The sequence below is a fragment of the Lissotriton helveticus genome, chromosome 3_2 (assembly GCF_964261635.1).
Source record: "Lissotriton helveticus chromosome 3_2, aLisHel1.1, whole genome shotgun sequence".
Taxonomy (NCBI): Eukaryota; Metazoa; Chordata; class Amphibia; order Caudata; family Salamandridae; genus Lissotriton; species Lissotriton helveticus.
This window is the reverse complement of record NC_136062.1, coordinates 137,261,133-137,276,661: the sequence shown is the minus strand read 5'-3', so window position 1 is coordinate 137,276,661 and position 15,529 is coordinate 137,261,133. Positions and strand designations below refer to the sequence as shown.

The 15,529-nt window shown below is 47.5% G+C and overlaps 1 protein-coding gene across 1 annotated transcript in view; it reads left to right on the top strand.

The window, feature by feature from the left end:
* The window catches only part of LARP6 (La ribonucleoprotein 6, translational regulator), a 65,481-nt gene that overhangs the window by 29,813 nt on the left and 20,139 nt on the right, over positions 1-15,529 (top strand). The window contains exon 2 of the mRNA XM_078684934.1: positions 14,651-14,861. Within this exon, the coding sequence (XP_078541060.1) occupies positions 14,651-14,861 (211 nt within the window). The remainder of the gene's footprint in view (positions 1-14,650; positions 14,862-15,529) is intronic.

The window sequence follows — 15,529 nt, the reverse complement described above, 5'->3', positions numbered from 1 at the left end:
TTTCCTGGTGGTGACTAGCACTGTACCACGTCCGTTATAAATAGAATGGTTAGTAATATTTCTCATAAGTCCGTATTGTCCTAGTGTAGTCGTGGCGTGATGGCCAGGGGAGGGAGGGAGGTTGAAGATCGGTGTTGGAAAGTATGATACGTCAGGATTACACAATTAGGACCACATGTGGAAGTGGTTTTCCTTTATCCTGGAAAGAGCTTTTGTTTTGTTTTTAGGGGGAATTTCCAAGTAATCTGTGTAAAGGGAGTGAATAAATTCATCCGAGCCAAGTGATAATCAGATTTGTAGTTTTACAGGAAAATACAGGAGCCCGCGGTGCTGCGTCCTCGTCCCAAGCACAAGAACACACGGCGAGTCAGCATCCAGCCACAGGGCTCATGTTTATAACGTGCATTGTAAATATGCACGTTCAATGAGTAGGGACACAAAGACAAATGTGCAAGTCATTATAGCTTATTTCCTCTTATAAAAACGAACCTTATCCTGAAAACACTAACAAAAGAACAAACTCTTCAAATCTGAGGTGCAACAACTTTTCATGACTGTTTGCTTCGTGCATTTTACCATGCAAAACACATTTGACCATTTGCGCATGCAATACTTGTCCTGTCTTGAAGGCCTCGATATACCTTCTTGAGCAGCTAACATACTAGTAGTTTGTGAACCATACAATGTATGTGAATACGCACGTGGCAACTCAACATTGCCTTCCTTGGACAACATTTCTTTGGCAGGCCATTGAGAAACATCACACTGGAAATATTTACTAGATAAAATCTTGTTCGCTTGTACACGAGAATTTTACCAAACACTTCTTACTCAATCATCCCCTTTTTTCCCAAAATGAAGAACTTTTAGACACTTTCATGACTTGACCAGGGGAAGAAAAAATGGGTGTTCCTTTCTTACCTTTGACTGGACTTTTGATCATAGTACCGAACCACAAAATCTTGCTTTTCAACTGTCATGAGTCAAAATATATATTTAGCATGTTCTGTCGTTGAAGTGGTTTGTAGCATTTTCTTCTTATAAGAGTGTTCCCACCCTCCAGATTTTGTGCCTAAAACTTTAATCCAATCAGGACACCCATTTGCATGGGGATCATATTTTTGCAAGGCACGAAAAGGAGGTCCATGTAGTAGTGTGGGGTTATTAACTATGACCAGAGTTTCTTCAAGAACTCCTCTTCTGCAGGCGTTTTTATTGCAAAGGCTATTTGTATCCCTTTCATGAACCTGTTTATCCTTTCCACAGGTCCATAGGAAAAAGGAGAATACAGAGCCACTCAGATGTTTGAGGAGATGACAAGAATTTAGACCTGTAGCTTGCTGTGAAATGAATTGCATTGTCACCAATTCCTGAGGCCTGCCATGAACATTGAGGACCTTCCCTAAAACCTTGATGACAGTTATAATCAGTACTTTAAATGGGCCGGTACTCACCGGTACTGAGTACCAGCACTCTTTATTTGTACCCTCCTGTGTACCGGCACTTTTGTTGCCAAGGAGCATACCGGTACTCATGACTGGTAGGCTCAGTGGTACTTGTGCTGCTGAGGATGAGGCTGCCTGAGCGCCACTCTCAGCCAAAGCACCACCGTAGCCCTGTGCGGAGCCGCTGATGAATCATTCAGCAGCGGCTCATTACCTCCTCGTAAGTCTTCCTCGCCACATGGTTAACGAAGTGAGCTTCAGCTCCACACCAGAACCCTCCAAAGCAAAAAGTTAGCCTCCCATGCCTCCCATCCCTTCCCAATATGGCCGACCCATTCAACCCCTGACCTCCTATAAGAGGCGGGCCGGCCCAATCCATCAGCCTGTTTTTTTGGTTCTGCGCTGCAGATTCTCCAGAGCGTGTTTCAGGTAAGTGGTGCCTACTGTAGCAGGTACATGGGTCCTTGGTTTGTGGTCCTGCTCTAGCGGGCTCTGGGAATCTAGGACCCTCTCCCTCTTCCTTCCCCGGTTTCCTGTGAGGGCCGGTTAGGCTCTGCCCTAGCGAGCCAAGGGTTTACAGGGGGACGGCTGGGGTGGTCTGGGACTCTGCGTAGCGGCCCCTTCTGACCCCTCGGCCGTGTAGGCATGGTCCTGGGGGCCTTAGTTTGTGCCGTACGATTGCTCCTTTCACCTGGGATTTTTATTTTGCCCATGTTTCCCGCTCCCGGTCTGAGGCTGGGAGGCAGGGTGTGGTGGACTCGGCCAGCTTCACGCTTCACTCAGCCTCCTCTTTAAGGCTTTGGGCTCCCTGCTACGTGGTCAGGACAGGTGGGTCTCGGCTGTCACAGCCCGCCCCCTAACACTGACCCGGACAGACACAGTGCGTCAGGGTATTGCAGGTGCTGTGGCCTTATTTTTCGTTCCTGCACCGGCTATTTGCTTGGGGGTCCCAGTGGGCTGTTCTACGGTTTCCAACCACGAGCCCCGTTGATTTCTTACGATGCCCTCGGTGCTCGCTGCGGCCCACGCAGTGCCGGTCCCATGGGGCCGGCAATTGGCGCAGGTTGCAGCTGGGCTCCGCTTCCTTTTTTCTGTCTCTTTGGCTCTGCTGGGCTTACGTGCTTGTCGTCCGGGGCTGTTCTTTACGCTGCTGGGGGTCCTGCGGGGCTTCATGGCTGGCCCGACTCCGGTTGTGGTTTGCTGTATTTCCCTCGGCCGGCCCCTGGTTGTTATTGGATGTGTCTTCCACAAGCGCATGCGCACTTCATTGTTCTCCCACAGTGGACCAAACTCCCTGGTTTGCAGTTGACGATGGGAGTGGACAAGTGGTGATTGCTCTCGGGTCGTCTCGTCTCGTCTGCCTAGCATTGTATCAGGGTGTTAGTAGGTGGGTACAGATTCATGGGCGTTTTTGCCTCAGTCTGTGTAGTGACTCACTTGTTCTGGTTCTCGTGGCTCTTCTCGGAGTATGCACTGGTCAGGGGATGTTTGCAATGCATGCCTGTACCCTTTGGTATTTGATTGCCGTTATTCATGACTCTGAACATTGGGGCGTGGTTTTTACTTTTATTGTTGACCATGTTTTGGTCTTTTGTTTCGTGCACCCTGTGAGCATTGGCGGTTGCCTGCTCTCGGATATTAGTCCGCTTCGGGCCTGGTTGGTGCCTGGGCTCCCTGGGAATTCAGTATGCTGTTGGCTTTACTCCTTTGGCGCACAGTGTGTAGGGCATATTTTGTGTTGCTATTTCTGTTTGGTCATCTCCGTGCGACCTTTGGTGCTCTAGGTTTCTTTTTACTCCCTGCTGGTCTGTTGTTTTGGGAGGCGGCATCGAGAAGCCGGTCGTACACGGTTACGTGCTCTTTGTCACACTTTTGGGCCCTTTCTCAATCTTTCTTTATTCTGAGATTGCGTTGTTAGGTTCCATTGGGCTGGTGATTTAGTGGACGTATGCCTCCACTGCAGGCACCTGTGTTTGACCTCATGGTCGCAGGTTCGAAACCCAGCAGATCCTCCCAGCCTTTCCTCGTTCTATGGTCGATGATTAGTGCGCCATTGTGTTGGTTTGCAATGTACATCTGTTTTTCAGAGTCGTATTGCTCGTGGGTGGACTTGCTCTTGACTGATGCACTGAATGGTGATGCAGATGCACGCTTTGTAGGGGTGCATCTTTGATTTCCTCTGCTATTCGTACTGGTGGGGTTCCTTGCTTCAACTATTGTTGTGCTGCGAGGCCACAGCTTGATTGTTTGCTGTGTTATCCCTGTCCCCTTCGTCACTTCGGTCTTTGGGCCTGTGGTCCTTGCGTCTGGTGGACTCCTGTTGCCGCCTGCTCTGTTATTGCGCAGGGTCTGTCCCAGTTGGATCATTATTGGACGTCTTCTGGTGGTTTCCGGGGGTTGTGTGCTGCTGTGTGTCTGATGGGAGCGGTCGGCCTTTGGCACCTGTCCATCTGTCTCTGGGCTGCTTCGGTGGTCACCTGGCGGGGCCCCGGTTTTGGCGCTCTATCCTCCTCCTGCTCCCTGTCTCATCAGGTGGCTGTTGCACCCCTTCCTAACGGCCTCCTGCTGTCACTGTGATTTTCCTCGCCTCCTTGGGATCAGGGCTGTGTTATGGGCCTGCTGTTGCCCCTCCTCTCGTCCTGGGTAGGACGGTTCCTTGGGTCTGCCGGGCCACTCCGGTTGTCCGGTTTTGTACTCCCCTGCTCCTGTCCTTGGAGCTGTTGCTCTGTTATACTACTATTGGGTGGTGACTGCTTGGTCGGGCCAGGGGTTCAGCGCACACCTCTGCTGGGTTGCGTGTTTTGGCCTTTTTATTGCGTGTTCGCTGGTCCTTCTCCGACGGGTCCTGTTCATCCAGTTCCGGTTTTCCAGTGGGGTTTGGACCTTTTCCCCCCTCCTGTTTCTGGTTTTCCAGTTTTTGGTGGCCTTCCCCCTGATACCTGCCCCCCTTTGGGGGGGTTTCGCTTGGCCGCCCCGGATGTTCCTGTTGGGGTTGTCTGCCTTGGTAGGGGCCTTCCACTGGGAGTGAATTGGGGTGTCTTTGTGCCTCTTGTTGACTGGCGGTGCTTCCCTTTTCTGCCCCTTGTGGATCCTCCCTGTCCTGGTGGTCTCGGTGCTTCTGGACCTTCCCTGTTCCTTTCGATTGCCACAGTGACTCCCTTCCCGCCCTGTCTCCTGATGCGGCCTGTGGTCGTTCTGTTCTGGTGCCTCCTTCCCGGGGGTTGGCAGCTTTTGCCGTTCTGTGGGGTGTACTTGGGGTCCCGGTCTGTGTGTCGGGTCAATAGGTTCCCCTGTGGGTGGGTTTTCCCGTCTGGTTTCTGTTATCCGGTCCTTGTCTTCTCTGGGGTTTTGCCCCTGCCTTGCGGGGGCTGCTTTTTGCTGTTCTGGGTGGTTTGTCCCATGCCTAGATCTCCAGGAAGGTTGCTGGGTTTACCCCCCTTGGCTTTCTTACACGGTTGTGCTGTCCTTGTCTGGGTCACTCTGTTTCGGTTTGAATCTCTGGTGTTGGCTCTCTCTCCTTCTTGTCAGGGCTCCCTGCTTTGCACTTTCCTGTGGTCCCCTTCCTTTTGTGGGTTTGGGGCTTGTTTGGCTTAGACGGAGCATTTGCCCGGTATGTGGTTCTCGCCTGGGTGCTTCTCCCTTGCTTTCTGCTGCTGCGGGTGCAGGACCTGTAAGCTGTTGCTCTTTGGTCCATTTTGTGCTTCTGGGGGCATGTGCTCACATGGGACGCTGCTTGCAATTTCCCTCTGTGGTTTTTATTCGAGCGGAGCCTCTCCTTGTCCGGGGGTCCCTGCGCGTCCTGTGCCGATTTTGTATCCTTCTTTGTCCATGGCGTGTTTCCTCCCTGGAGGTGTTGACCATTCTCTGGCTCGTTTCATCTGGCCCTTCTGTCCTTCTCGCCTTTGGAGGGTTCTGCCTGTGGCCTTGCCTCCGTCTTGGTTCCTGTCGGCTCTCCATTTATTTATTTTTTCCAGCTGGGTTGGGCCTTGTGGTTGGTTGTTGGATTGACCATCTGGGTGCTCGCTATGGCGGCTCTTTTCCTAAATATTGCGTGTTACAGGCCGGCTTGCTTGGCTCCTGCGCGGGGCTGTCTCGCTCATTCGTGCTGCGTTCCCCGTGCTTCCGGGTTCGTTGTGCTTTCTTGAACGCGGTGTCCCGTGGTGGGCGTTCACCTTTTTTGTCTGGTGGCTTAGCCTTGGTCCTGGTCCCTTCCGCACTTCCGCCTCCATGGGCAGCCTTGTGGATTCTCCACTTTTCGCTTTTGGCAGGTTGGGTTTCCTGGGTGGCTGGGTTGCTTCGGTGTCGTTGCTGCGACATTCTGGGTCGGTTTGGCTTTGTGCCTGCCTGGATTCTCTCTTGGTGTCACACTTCCTTCCGGGGGGCCCTATGGGGATCCAGGGTCCGTGTCCCGCCTGTTCTCTCCTTGCTGGGGGACTTTTGGTGGCCTTCATTCTTATCGGTTGGGGTGCTGGGTTTCCTTTCATGCACCTTTTTTCCGTTCTTGCGGCTCCTGCCAGGCTGGGTATGTTTCCTCCCCGGTTACCGCTTGGCCTGGTGGGTCTTGCTTCCCTCTTCCCCTCTGGTCATTGGTGTTGAGTTGGTTCGGCTCTCTCGCTGTTGGGTGTCCACCGTGCTGTATAGCGGTGTTTCGGTTGGACTGTGTATCTTGCTGCGGTGACTCCTTGTTATGTCACTGTGTGGGGCGCACTTTCCTTTTTTTTTGGTTCCGGTATCTGGGCTTTGGCTACCTTGTCGCTGTTGGCTGTCCGTTGGCCAGTCTTGGTGTGTTTGGACCAGCTTACTGCGGTTGGTTCTTGGGCCTGTTTGTTGTTGCTTTTGACTCCGTACGATGTCTTCCCGTGCCTTCTCTGTCCGACTTCTGTCGTTGGTTTGGGCTTACTTCAGACTGGCCTGCGGGTCTCAGGGGTCCGGTCTCTGCCCTTCCGGTGTCTCTCTGTCCACGGCTGGTTCTTCCTGCTCGTGACTGCCTCTCTCTTGAATGGTTCCTTCCACTCGATGTTTTGGGTTTGCCCTGGTTTGTTGGCATCCCTGTCTGATCTTGTTTTCTTGTGAGTTTTCCATGAAGCCTCTGGGCTTTGGTATGTGCTCACGTCGTTAACCATGTGGCGAGGAAGACTTAAGAGGAGGTAATGCCCTGGTTACTTACCGGTAATCTTCATTACTCAGAGTATAGTCTTTCTCACCACATGAGTTCCCATCCCTCCCTCCCTGTCTGGCTATTGGCTTCATGTGTTTGCTTGGTAGTTTCAGGCTGATGGATTGGGGCAGCCCGCCTCTTATAGAGGTCAGGGGTTGAATGGGTCGGCCATATTGGGAAGGGATGAGAGGCATGGGAGGCTAACTTTTTGCTTTGGAGGATTCTGGTGTGGAACTGAAGCTCACTTCGTTAACCATGTGGCGAGGAAGACTATACTCGGAGTAATGAAGATTACTGGTAAGTAACCGGGGCATTACATTTTGTTAGTGTGGCAGGGGAGCAAGCTCAGTATCACGTGGTGAGTGACCGGGTCTGATCAGACCCTGCACTGTAAACCAATGGTGTGAAATTGTCCGGGCACTGAAAGTTCAGACAACTGGCTGAGAGTCTGCAAGAGGAAAGCCATGGGAGGTAGGAATTGCAAAAAACGTTTTTTAATTCTGTTGTGAGCCTTTTGTGCCAGTGAATGTCTGCTTTGTGTGCGAGTGCGGAAGCGACAGTGCCTGGGACATTATGTGAAGGTATTTTAAAGCAAATGTGTTTTGTGTGTGCATGTCTGCTTATTCTGGTGCCTGTGTGAGCGCGTGCTCATGGGCAAGAGAATGTATGAATTCTGTACCTAATAAATCCTAAGAACTTAAGCTGAAAATATAAAAAATAAGCAGAAACTAAAGCATTAAACATTGTTTGGCCTTTATTTATTTTTGTGTGGGGGATTAACCAATTTATGTTCATACATTTATCATGTGTTTTGGTGTGTGCTGAAACTGCTGTAACTAATGTCCCTTTAAATGCAATGGGAGGCTTACACAGTTCAATGGGGCAGAGTAGGAGACTGGTTATTAATTGTCTACATATGCCATGCCCACAAGTGCAGAGGTAATTTGCACATGCAGGCAATTTGAGACTATTGATAAGTGTAATTCAAGGGCAAAGTGATTACTTGACAGATGGCAGTAGTGTCTTGCCCCACCCTCAGCTCCGCCCCTTGCCCCGCCCCTAGCTCAATTTGATGAGTACTGCACTTTTTTACCAATTCAAAGCACTGGTTATAATGTTGGGTGTGGCAGAAAAGTAAACCCACTTAGAATAATAGTCTATTAAGACCATCAGATAACTTTTGTTAGCAGCCAACATACGAAATGGGCCTGCAAAATCCGATTCAAGTTTTCAGCACCCTTCATTGGGTCTAGGCACAACATGTAAAGGAGTAGGTTTGCCAATGTTTATCCGAGAGAGAACGGGTCTGACATTTATTGACCCATTGTCACATTTCCATCAATTGAGGGCCACCAAAAGTGCTGTTTAAGAAAAAATTCTACAGGTCCCACCAACCCCTAGATCTTCATGAGAAGCTTCGTTGAGTTTACCACGCAAAGATACTGGTGGGACACAGACATCAGCACACATAAGAATGCAACAGTTTAACAATAGACAATGCGATGGCCACTTGTGGAAAAGTCTTAAGAGGAGCACAAAACGCTCCTTAGGTCACCCTTTTCTTAGCAACTCCATTGTTTGTAGGACTTCATCCTGTTGTGCGGCATCCAACTAGCACCTACAGAATTCAACACATATTCTACACTCGCAACCCCACTCAACATCTAGTGTCATCTTGCATAATACTTTGGAGGGCATTCAAAGAGGCAATCAGCTCTTGACATTTTGCCCCCCAGATGTGTACTTGATGATGAAGTTAAATTCCTGTAAATACAAGTAGTCTCACTAGCCTTGCGGAGGTGTTGCCAGTTCCATTGCTATTCAAAAGATGTAGTAAAGGCTTTTGGTAAGTGAAAATCTCACATTGCATTCCCCACAGAAATGTCTTAGATTTTTTTCCACTGCCCAGGAACCGGCAAGGGGCCTCCCTTTCTATTGTGCTGTAGTGGAACTACATTGGTTTTAACCCCTTCGATGCGGATGACCAAGCCAGCTCGTCATGGGCGTTAACTGCGCTACGCGGATGACGAGCTGGCTTTGTCATAAACAGCGCATTTTTTTAAATCCAGCGCACAGCGGGAAAACGCGGTAGCGGTTAAGCTTCTAGAGGCAAAACCAGTTGTATACTCTTTATCTGAAATCCATTGACAAAACACAGCACCAGGGCCATGCTGACTAGCTTCAACCACTTCCAAAAATGTTTGTCCTGAAATAAGATAATACTGGTGCATTGATCATGAACTCTTTAAAAATGTTGAAAGCTTCTGCGGAGCTGGCTTCCCACTTGAATGTTACCCCTGTTTTAAGCAAAGAAAATAGAGGCTGAATAATTTGAGAATACCCCGGAACAAACCTAGAAGAATAATCACTCAAAATTTGGGTTAATCCCTGTAGATGTATGTGATAGTGTTACCCAAGTAATCTGAGTTACACCATGAAGACCTCATTAGAGAAGCAATGGGACACTTCTAGATATATTTTTTGTAAATTTGGGGACACCGTGCTTCGTTTACTTCCAGGTTCTGCTTCCTTTCAAAGGAGAATTACTCTTCTGCAGCAAAATTGAATCACGTTTTACAAGTCCTTTATGAATTCTCCTGTGCTCCAGCCTAGCCATTGCGGTTGCTCTGAGGTAGGAGTTATCTTTCACTTTCAGCTTCTCCGTTGTGTGTGATACGGTCTCTTTCTAGATCTGGACCGTGGCGGGAGGCGTAGTCTGAGGAAAACAAATTGCCAAAAAGATTAACCGGTATTGGCAAAACCAATAGATCTCCACCTATACAAGAGCTACTGGCGTTGCTGATGTTTTAGCCATGTTGCACACCAGCATGGCTGCTGTAAAACATGGCTAAAAGTTATAGTGGAGTAGGAGCGTGGAGGGTGATGGACTGGAGTGTTGTTGAGCGCACTGGCTTAGAGTGGAATGACGTAGAGGAGTCTAGAGACCTAGTGGCCAGGGTATATAAAAAGCCTTATATTAATTACATATTGCATATCTGTCTGGTTCAGGAAAGCCTTAATTGAAAGCTAATGGAAGGCAAATGTCCTATTAGTTAGTGATACCCCCATTTGGTGAGCGATCTGGAAGACCATCTTAATCATTCTTAGTCACCCCTCACACCAGCCAGATGACCCTGGTTCTTAGCAAAACCGAGTTTAATCCATTTCAAATATGCTTTCAAATCCTCCTTTGTACTCTTGCCTTCGTTTCAGGTTTTATTCTTGTAGGCTTGCCAGGTAGCTGGTACAGGGCATCGGGAGCTTGTCAACGTACTCAGTAGACGCGAGCGGCGTGAGGAGTCGGAAAGCGAAACAGAAACTTTTATATTGAAAATGGTTACACGTTTGACACGCCGCTCAGACAAACTCATTGTGGTCCGGAATCACCACATATCAAAGTTTCAATATTTGGAAGATCTAGCCTTGATGAAGTCGTGGGACTACACCCCTTATGCGACGAAACACGTGTTGGCTGTGGCTGTTGAGAGCTGATGTGCAAGCCTACGAGAATAAAACTTGAAAGAGAAAAGACGAAACGTTTACAATTCATATTGTGTGATAAAATTCTGTTTGGATACAATAGGGAAACCATATTGAAAGTTGACGTGTGCTGGGGAGTGAAATACATTTATTTAGAGCTGAGGCTTGGATTTGTGGAGTTTAGTGGTTCTCCACACCCTGCAGCACCGTCTGTACAAATAGACTGATATTAAATTGTGTGACTCTACCCATTGGCGCCTTATACCAATACTTAATACCACGTTTCGGTGCTTTCTGGATGTTTAGAGTCTGAGGAAAGTCTGGCATCGTCCTAGTATTTTACCCCTTCAGTTGTCCTCCTAGTCTGTGGATATTGCTTGATTTGGGCTCAGTGCCATATTTACACAGGCCTACTGCATCCGGTTAATCTGCGGAAAAGGTTTTGGCCGTTTGAACGATATCGCCTTATAGCTGCGGTTCTGTATTTGTCACCTTTTGAAATGTCGCCCGAAGGTTTATGTGATTTGTAAAACGGGCGAAGTAGCAATTGATGATTCACTGACGCATCGAGTGTGGTGTACCAGTACTGTATGAGAACTGGGCTGTGGATAAAGTAGGTTTAACCACTTCGGCGCTGATGGCGAGCTCAGCTCGTCATGAGTTGCGCCGCTCGCACGCTGATGACGAGCTGAGCTCGTCATGTAACGCGCTTTTTAAAAAAACGCCGCGTACAGCGGGAAAAGCCGCCGCGCGCATGCGGTTAAAGGATTTTAAAAACTTGAGACTGCGCACCCATTTCGTCTACGGCTCCTTCTCTGTAAATATTTCAGGTTGTTTATTCTGTATTGTACGATTCCTTGTAGCTCCTTCAGGTATTGTCATCTTGTCAGTGCTGTAGTGGGCGCATTATTTGATCCTGCACAAACCTGTAGCATTGCCTGTTGTGTTGCGGACTGAAACCTGTACTCCTTTTCAGTAACCCAAGCAATTCTTTACCACTCAACAAGCATCTTCAGAAAGACAACTAGGAAAACGCACGAGTAAAGACATTTGCAGAGCAGGACATATGTGATGTTAGCGAGTAGTATTGTAAGCTTGATGAACCTGCCTAGGTTCATGGCCCCCTTACAAAGGACCTTAACCGTCTAAGTTAGTAACCTGATCCATGTCATATCTTGGTGAATATTGAAGTTTGTTTGTTGCACCGATTTGCCCCAAAACAATGTGTAAGGATAATATTTCATGCAAATAAACCTCTGTCCACGGATCGTTGTATCCTAGAGGCTAACATCTGTGGCATCCTTTCCCCTTCCACTTTTTTATTGCTGTGAAACGGCGTGGACTGTGCAGTAATAAAGCACATAGTAAATGCCTACAGTATTCGTAAGCGATGTTCCTTTAATTGTATTTCTCAGTGTGTAGCAGCTGTATGTTTGTATGAACGCTTCTCTCGGCACCATTGAGGGGTGCGAACTATCATGCAAATGATCGTGGTAGGCATGGCATTGCATCTAATGCCGGATGTGCTGCGAGCAGGCCATGCACAAGGAAGAAGAGCACTCTAGAAATGGCAGCTAACAATTACTCCATGTAATTAGAATTATGGCAAAGGCTGCTGCAGGATCAGTCAGCGGTGTTCGGTAGCTAGTAGGATGGCTCAGAGAATCAAATGATCGCGGCTGACCTACACATGATGAGCAGGTCCTGAGTTGGAATACCAGTAAGGCTGATTTAGACTCCATCCTTGCAGGAACAGTAAAGTGAGTACCACAGAGGGTGTAGTAGCCGCAGGTGTTCAGTGCATGGATTCAATCACTTGACTACTGCAAATCTGGCCTGGAGAGCAGTCTAACATGAAATGTGGGCCTAAGGTATCCAGGAAATGCAGATTGTTAGCCGTTACGTATCTTGTACAAGTGTTCTTTTCGAATGGCCAGGCCATCCTGTTCTCCAACTACTGTAAAGATTAATGCAGGACATTTAAGCGCTGCGAGGAGCTTCTGTTTTTTATATATATATGCATGAATTAAATTTTAGCTTCTGTAATCTAGGTTCAAACTTAATAGTACTATTGAACGTACAAATTGAACAACACCTACATAAAACTAATGAGAACTGAGTAACCAAAACGGAGTGGGAATGAATCGTTTAGCAGAAGACAACAGAAAGCTAACCGTAAAGAGCAGAACAGTGCGACAATGAAGGCTGCAGGAGAAGGGGCAGTGATATGAAGTGATAATTGAAGCGAGGAACAAGAACGTTGTGACCAAAACTTCTTTGCGTGAAGATTGTTTTGCAAGGTGTGTTTTTTGAACACTTCTGATCAAAATCCGCCTGTAAGAGGACTACTGCCCAGGACGCAAGGCTATGTGCATGTCTCACTCCTTGAAACTTCAGAGGTTTCCTTGCAGAGTAGCTCTTCCTCGCTCTGCATGTCTTAAGCTTAGTTAGGTGATACTGTTTTGGGATAGCAATCAGAACGTTTAATAGTTGCGATCTATCCATACCAGGCAGCTCCGAACTGACATGTAGGTTGCATTTTATTGGACTTAAAGTTCTTTTGGAGGAACCAGAGACTCCCACAAGCGTGGAGGAGTTACTTGTACTCATTTCACACTTTGAAAGCACATATGTCTGCCCTAATGGTTTTCTTTAAGATCAGGCTCTTTAAACTTTCGAGTCTGACACAGCCAAACTGATAAGCGAAGTTGCAACGTTGGCGCCAAAAGTGACGGAGACAGTGATGCATATTGCATTTCCTGTTATGCCGATATGTAGCAGCCAGTGTCCACGACAATATGGTGACGTCCTTCTTGAAAACACTAATCCCCAATAACCAACCATGCTAACTTATGAAAACCAGCACTGCCGTTTCCTAGCTGTAACATCTGTCTGATCTTCTCATAATCCATCTCAGGGGGACTCAACAATACAGCATGTAATTCTAAAAGATTGTACCTCCAAGCCAAAAAGTGGTGAATGGTCACTATGGATAGCCACCTCTCATATATATAGAGCCTTTGAACCGGGCAGTGACTTTCGAGGGGATGGGGACCCTTTAGACCTTGCAGTTAAACCTAGAAGTACTGACTCTTGGTATTCTTCTAGAACTTTAGGTTCCTGGTCTGTACGCAAGGAAGTTGGAGTACTGCGTTCTTGAACGTGTGTATCCTCTTGCTGGTCCTTTCTAGTCCATCTGCCTGGCTATGTCCTATAGGACCTCGTTTGTGCCAAGCGTCTCAAGATCTGGGGTTTGCCACAGTTCCCTATTCAGTGTTATCAGTCACGAGATTTGTCTCTTACATTGGTAATGGGAGACTGCCCCGTCACAAGAGGTTGCTTTGCTAACTTCTTTAGCTAGAAGCCCATTAGTTCAGGCGAATGACAAATAAGCATGGCTTTATATCTTTCTCCTTCTACAGTCTTCGTCTCTTAATGGGACTCTGATCAAAGTTGCGCAGAGGTTTCCAGGGACAAGTCTGTAACTAGCCTGTCACTACAAATTAGCAACTATGATGTAATTGAAGATGATAATTTTCAGAAATGCAATGCACAATTAATTTTAAACATTCCTCCTTTAAGCCCCTTTCCTAAACAGCCCTGTGCCCCGTCATTTATTTATTTTTATTTATTTATTTTATTTACTTATAGAGCACTGGACTCGACCCCCAGAGGGGTATCTCCGCGCTAAATTCGCTGATGGAGTCATTGATTGCTAGCCAATTTGTTCTGCTTTTGATTGCTGTTTGTAGATTATTAAATGACATGGCAAGTGCATCTTAATGGCCTTGTATCTCATCAAATGCTCAGTGGGGTAGTCCGGGGTAGCAGGCATGGGCTCAAGTTTTGACTTTGACCAGAAAAACACCATCTCCCCTTTCATCGTCTCGCTTATGTGAAAGTCCCATTGGATGCCGAATATGACCTTTGGTCCTATCAAGATTTCATGCTAAGCTTCCATGGTGCTGTTTTGGTGTAGTGCCAAGTTCAAGTGTATTACATAAAATTGCTCAATCAATCAATCAGAGCATTTGTATAGCGCACTACTCACCCGGAGGGTCTCAAGGCGCTGGGGGGGGGGGGGTCCGCTACTGCTCGAATAGCCAGGTCTTGAGCTGCTTCCTGAAGGCGAGGTGGTCCTGGGTCAGGCGGAGGTGGGTCGGAAGGGAGTTCCAAGTCTTGGCGGCCAGGTAGGAGAAGGACCTTCCTCCTGTGGTGGCTCTTCGGATGCGGGGGACGGCGGCGAGGGCGTGGCTGGTCGATCGAAGCTGGCGCGTGGGAGCGTAGAAGTTGAGGCGGCTGTTGAGGTATCCTGGTCCTTGGTTGTGTAGGGCTTGTAGGGTTGTGCTGATGCGCTCCACTAAGCGCACACACCTGAACATATTGATCAAGTTCTGGTGGTTACTAAAATTGGTCGACATACAGGTCTCCCACTGCTCATACCCATCTATTACGATTTAGATTTGCTCTGACGTATTTAGGGATTGTATTTTAAGTAATTAGCGCTCGTATTTTTGAATTTTTATTTGTTTTTACATGAGTTGTGTGCCTTGTTTTGTTTTTGCAGTGGTGCTGCCACCAGCGGAGGAGAGAATGATAATGATGACTTGGACCCGAACTGGAAACCTCCAGAACAGGATCTTATCGAGAAGCTCATAGTACAAATCGAATACTACCTCTCAGATGAGAACCTTGAGAAGGATGCTTTCCTGCTAAAGCATGTCAGGCGGAACAAGATGGGCTACGTCAGTGTTAAATTGCTTACATCTTTCAAAAAGGTTTGTTCCTGCTTCATATTTTTCACTTCTGTCTGCTATGGGTGTGCCTAGTGGACTTTAACATCTCCAGATGTTTGTACGCATTGTGTGCCTTGATTTAAACCTGGTTCAGCGTTGATCTCTAGGAATCACACATTAGAAAAATGCACTGAGAACTTTCTTCACTCCAACACTGTTCTGCAACATAGTGGTTGCTTTCTTCGCAGCTCACCTCCAGTGTTTCGGGACTGTGTGTGAGATTTCCACTCTGGCAAAACGCAGTGTCGACGGGAGTAGGTCAATTTACACACCAAGTTGTACACCTAAAATGATAAAACCGCATCAATGAAATCATTCGGGCTTCAGAACTGCCCCAAGATGTTATGTCAGTAATCTCATGTTTTCAGAAACACTTCACGGTGGTTGCGTTTATTAAAGAATTAAGGACTGTCTTGTTAAAGTCATTCAACTTCTTTTGGACCCTGAAAGTACCGAATCACGAGGGGCAATAGTAGTAGGCTTACTTTACCATGCAAAATACCAGAAGCCCAAATGCTGAATTTTTTTGGTACATTTTGTGCAACTCTTCCTCAGGCTAATAACTTGCGATTTTTTTAACAAGATACTTAAAAAAAAAAAAAAAATGAAAAATTAGCTCGGAACCAAATGATCAGCTAGATTAGTTTACT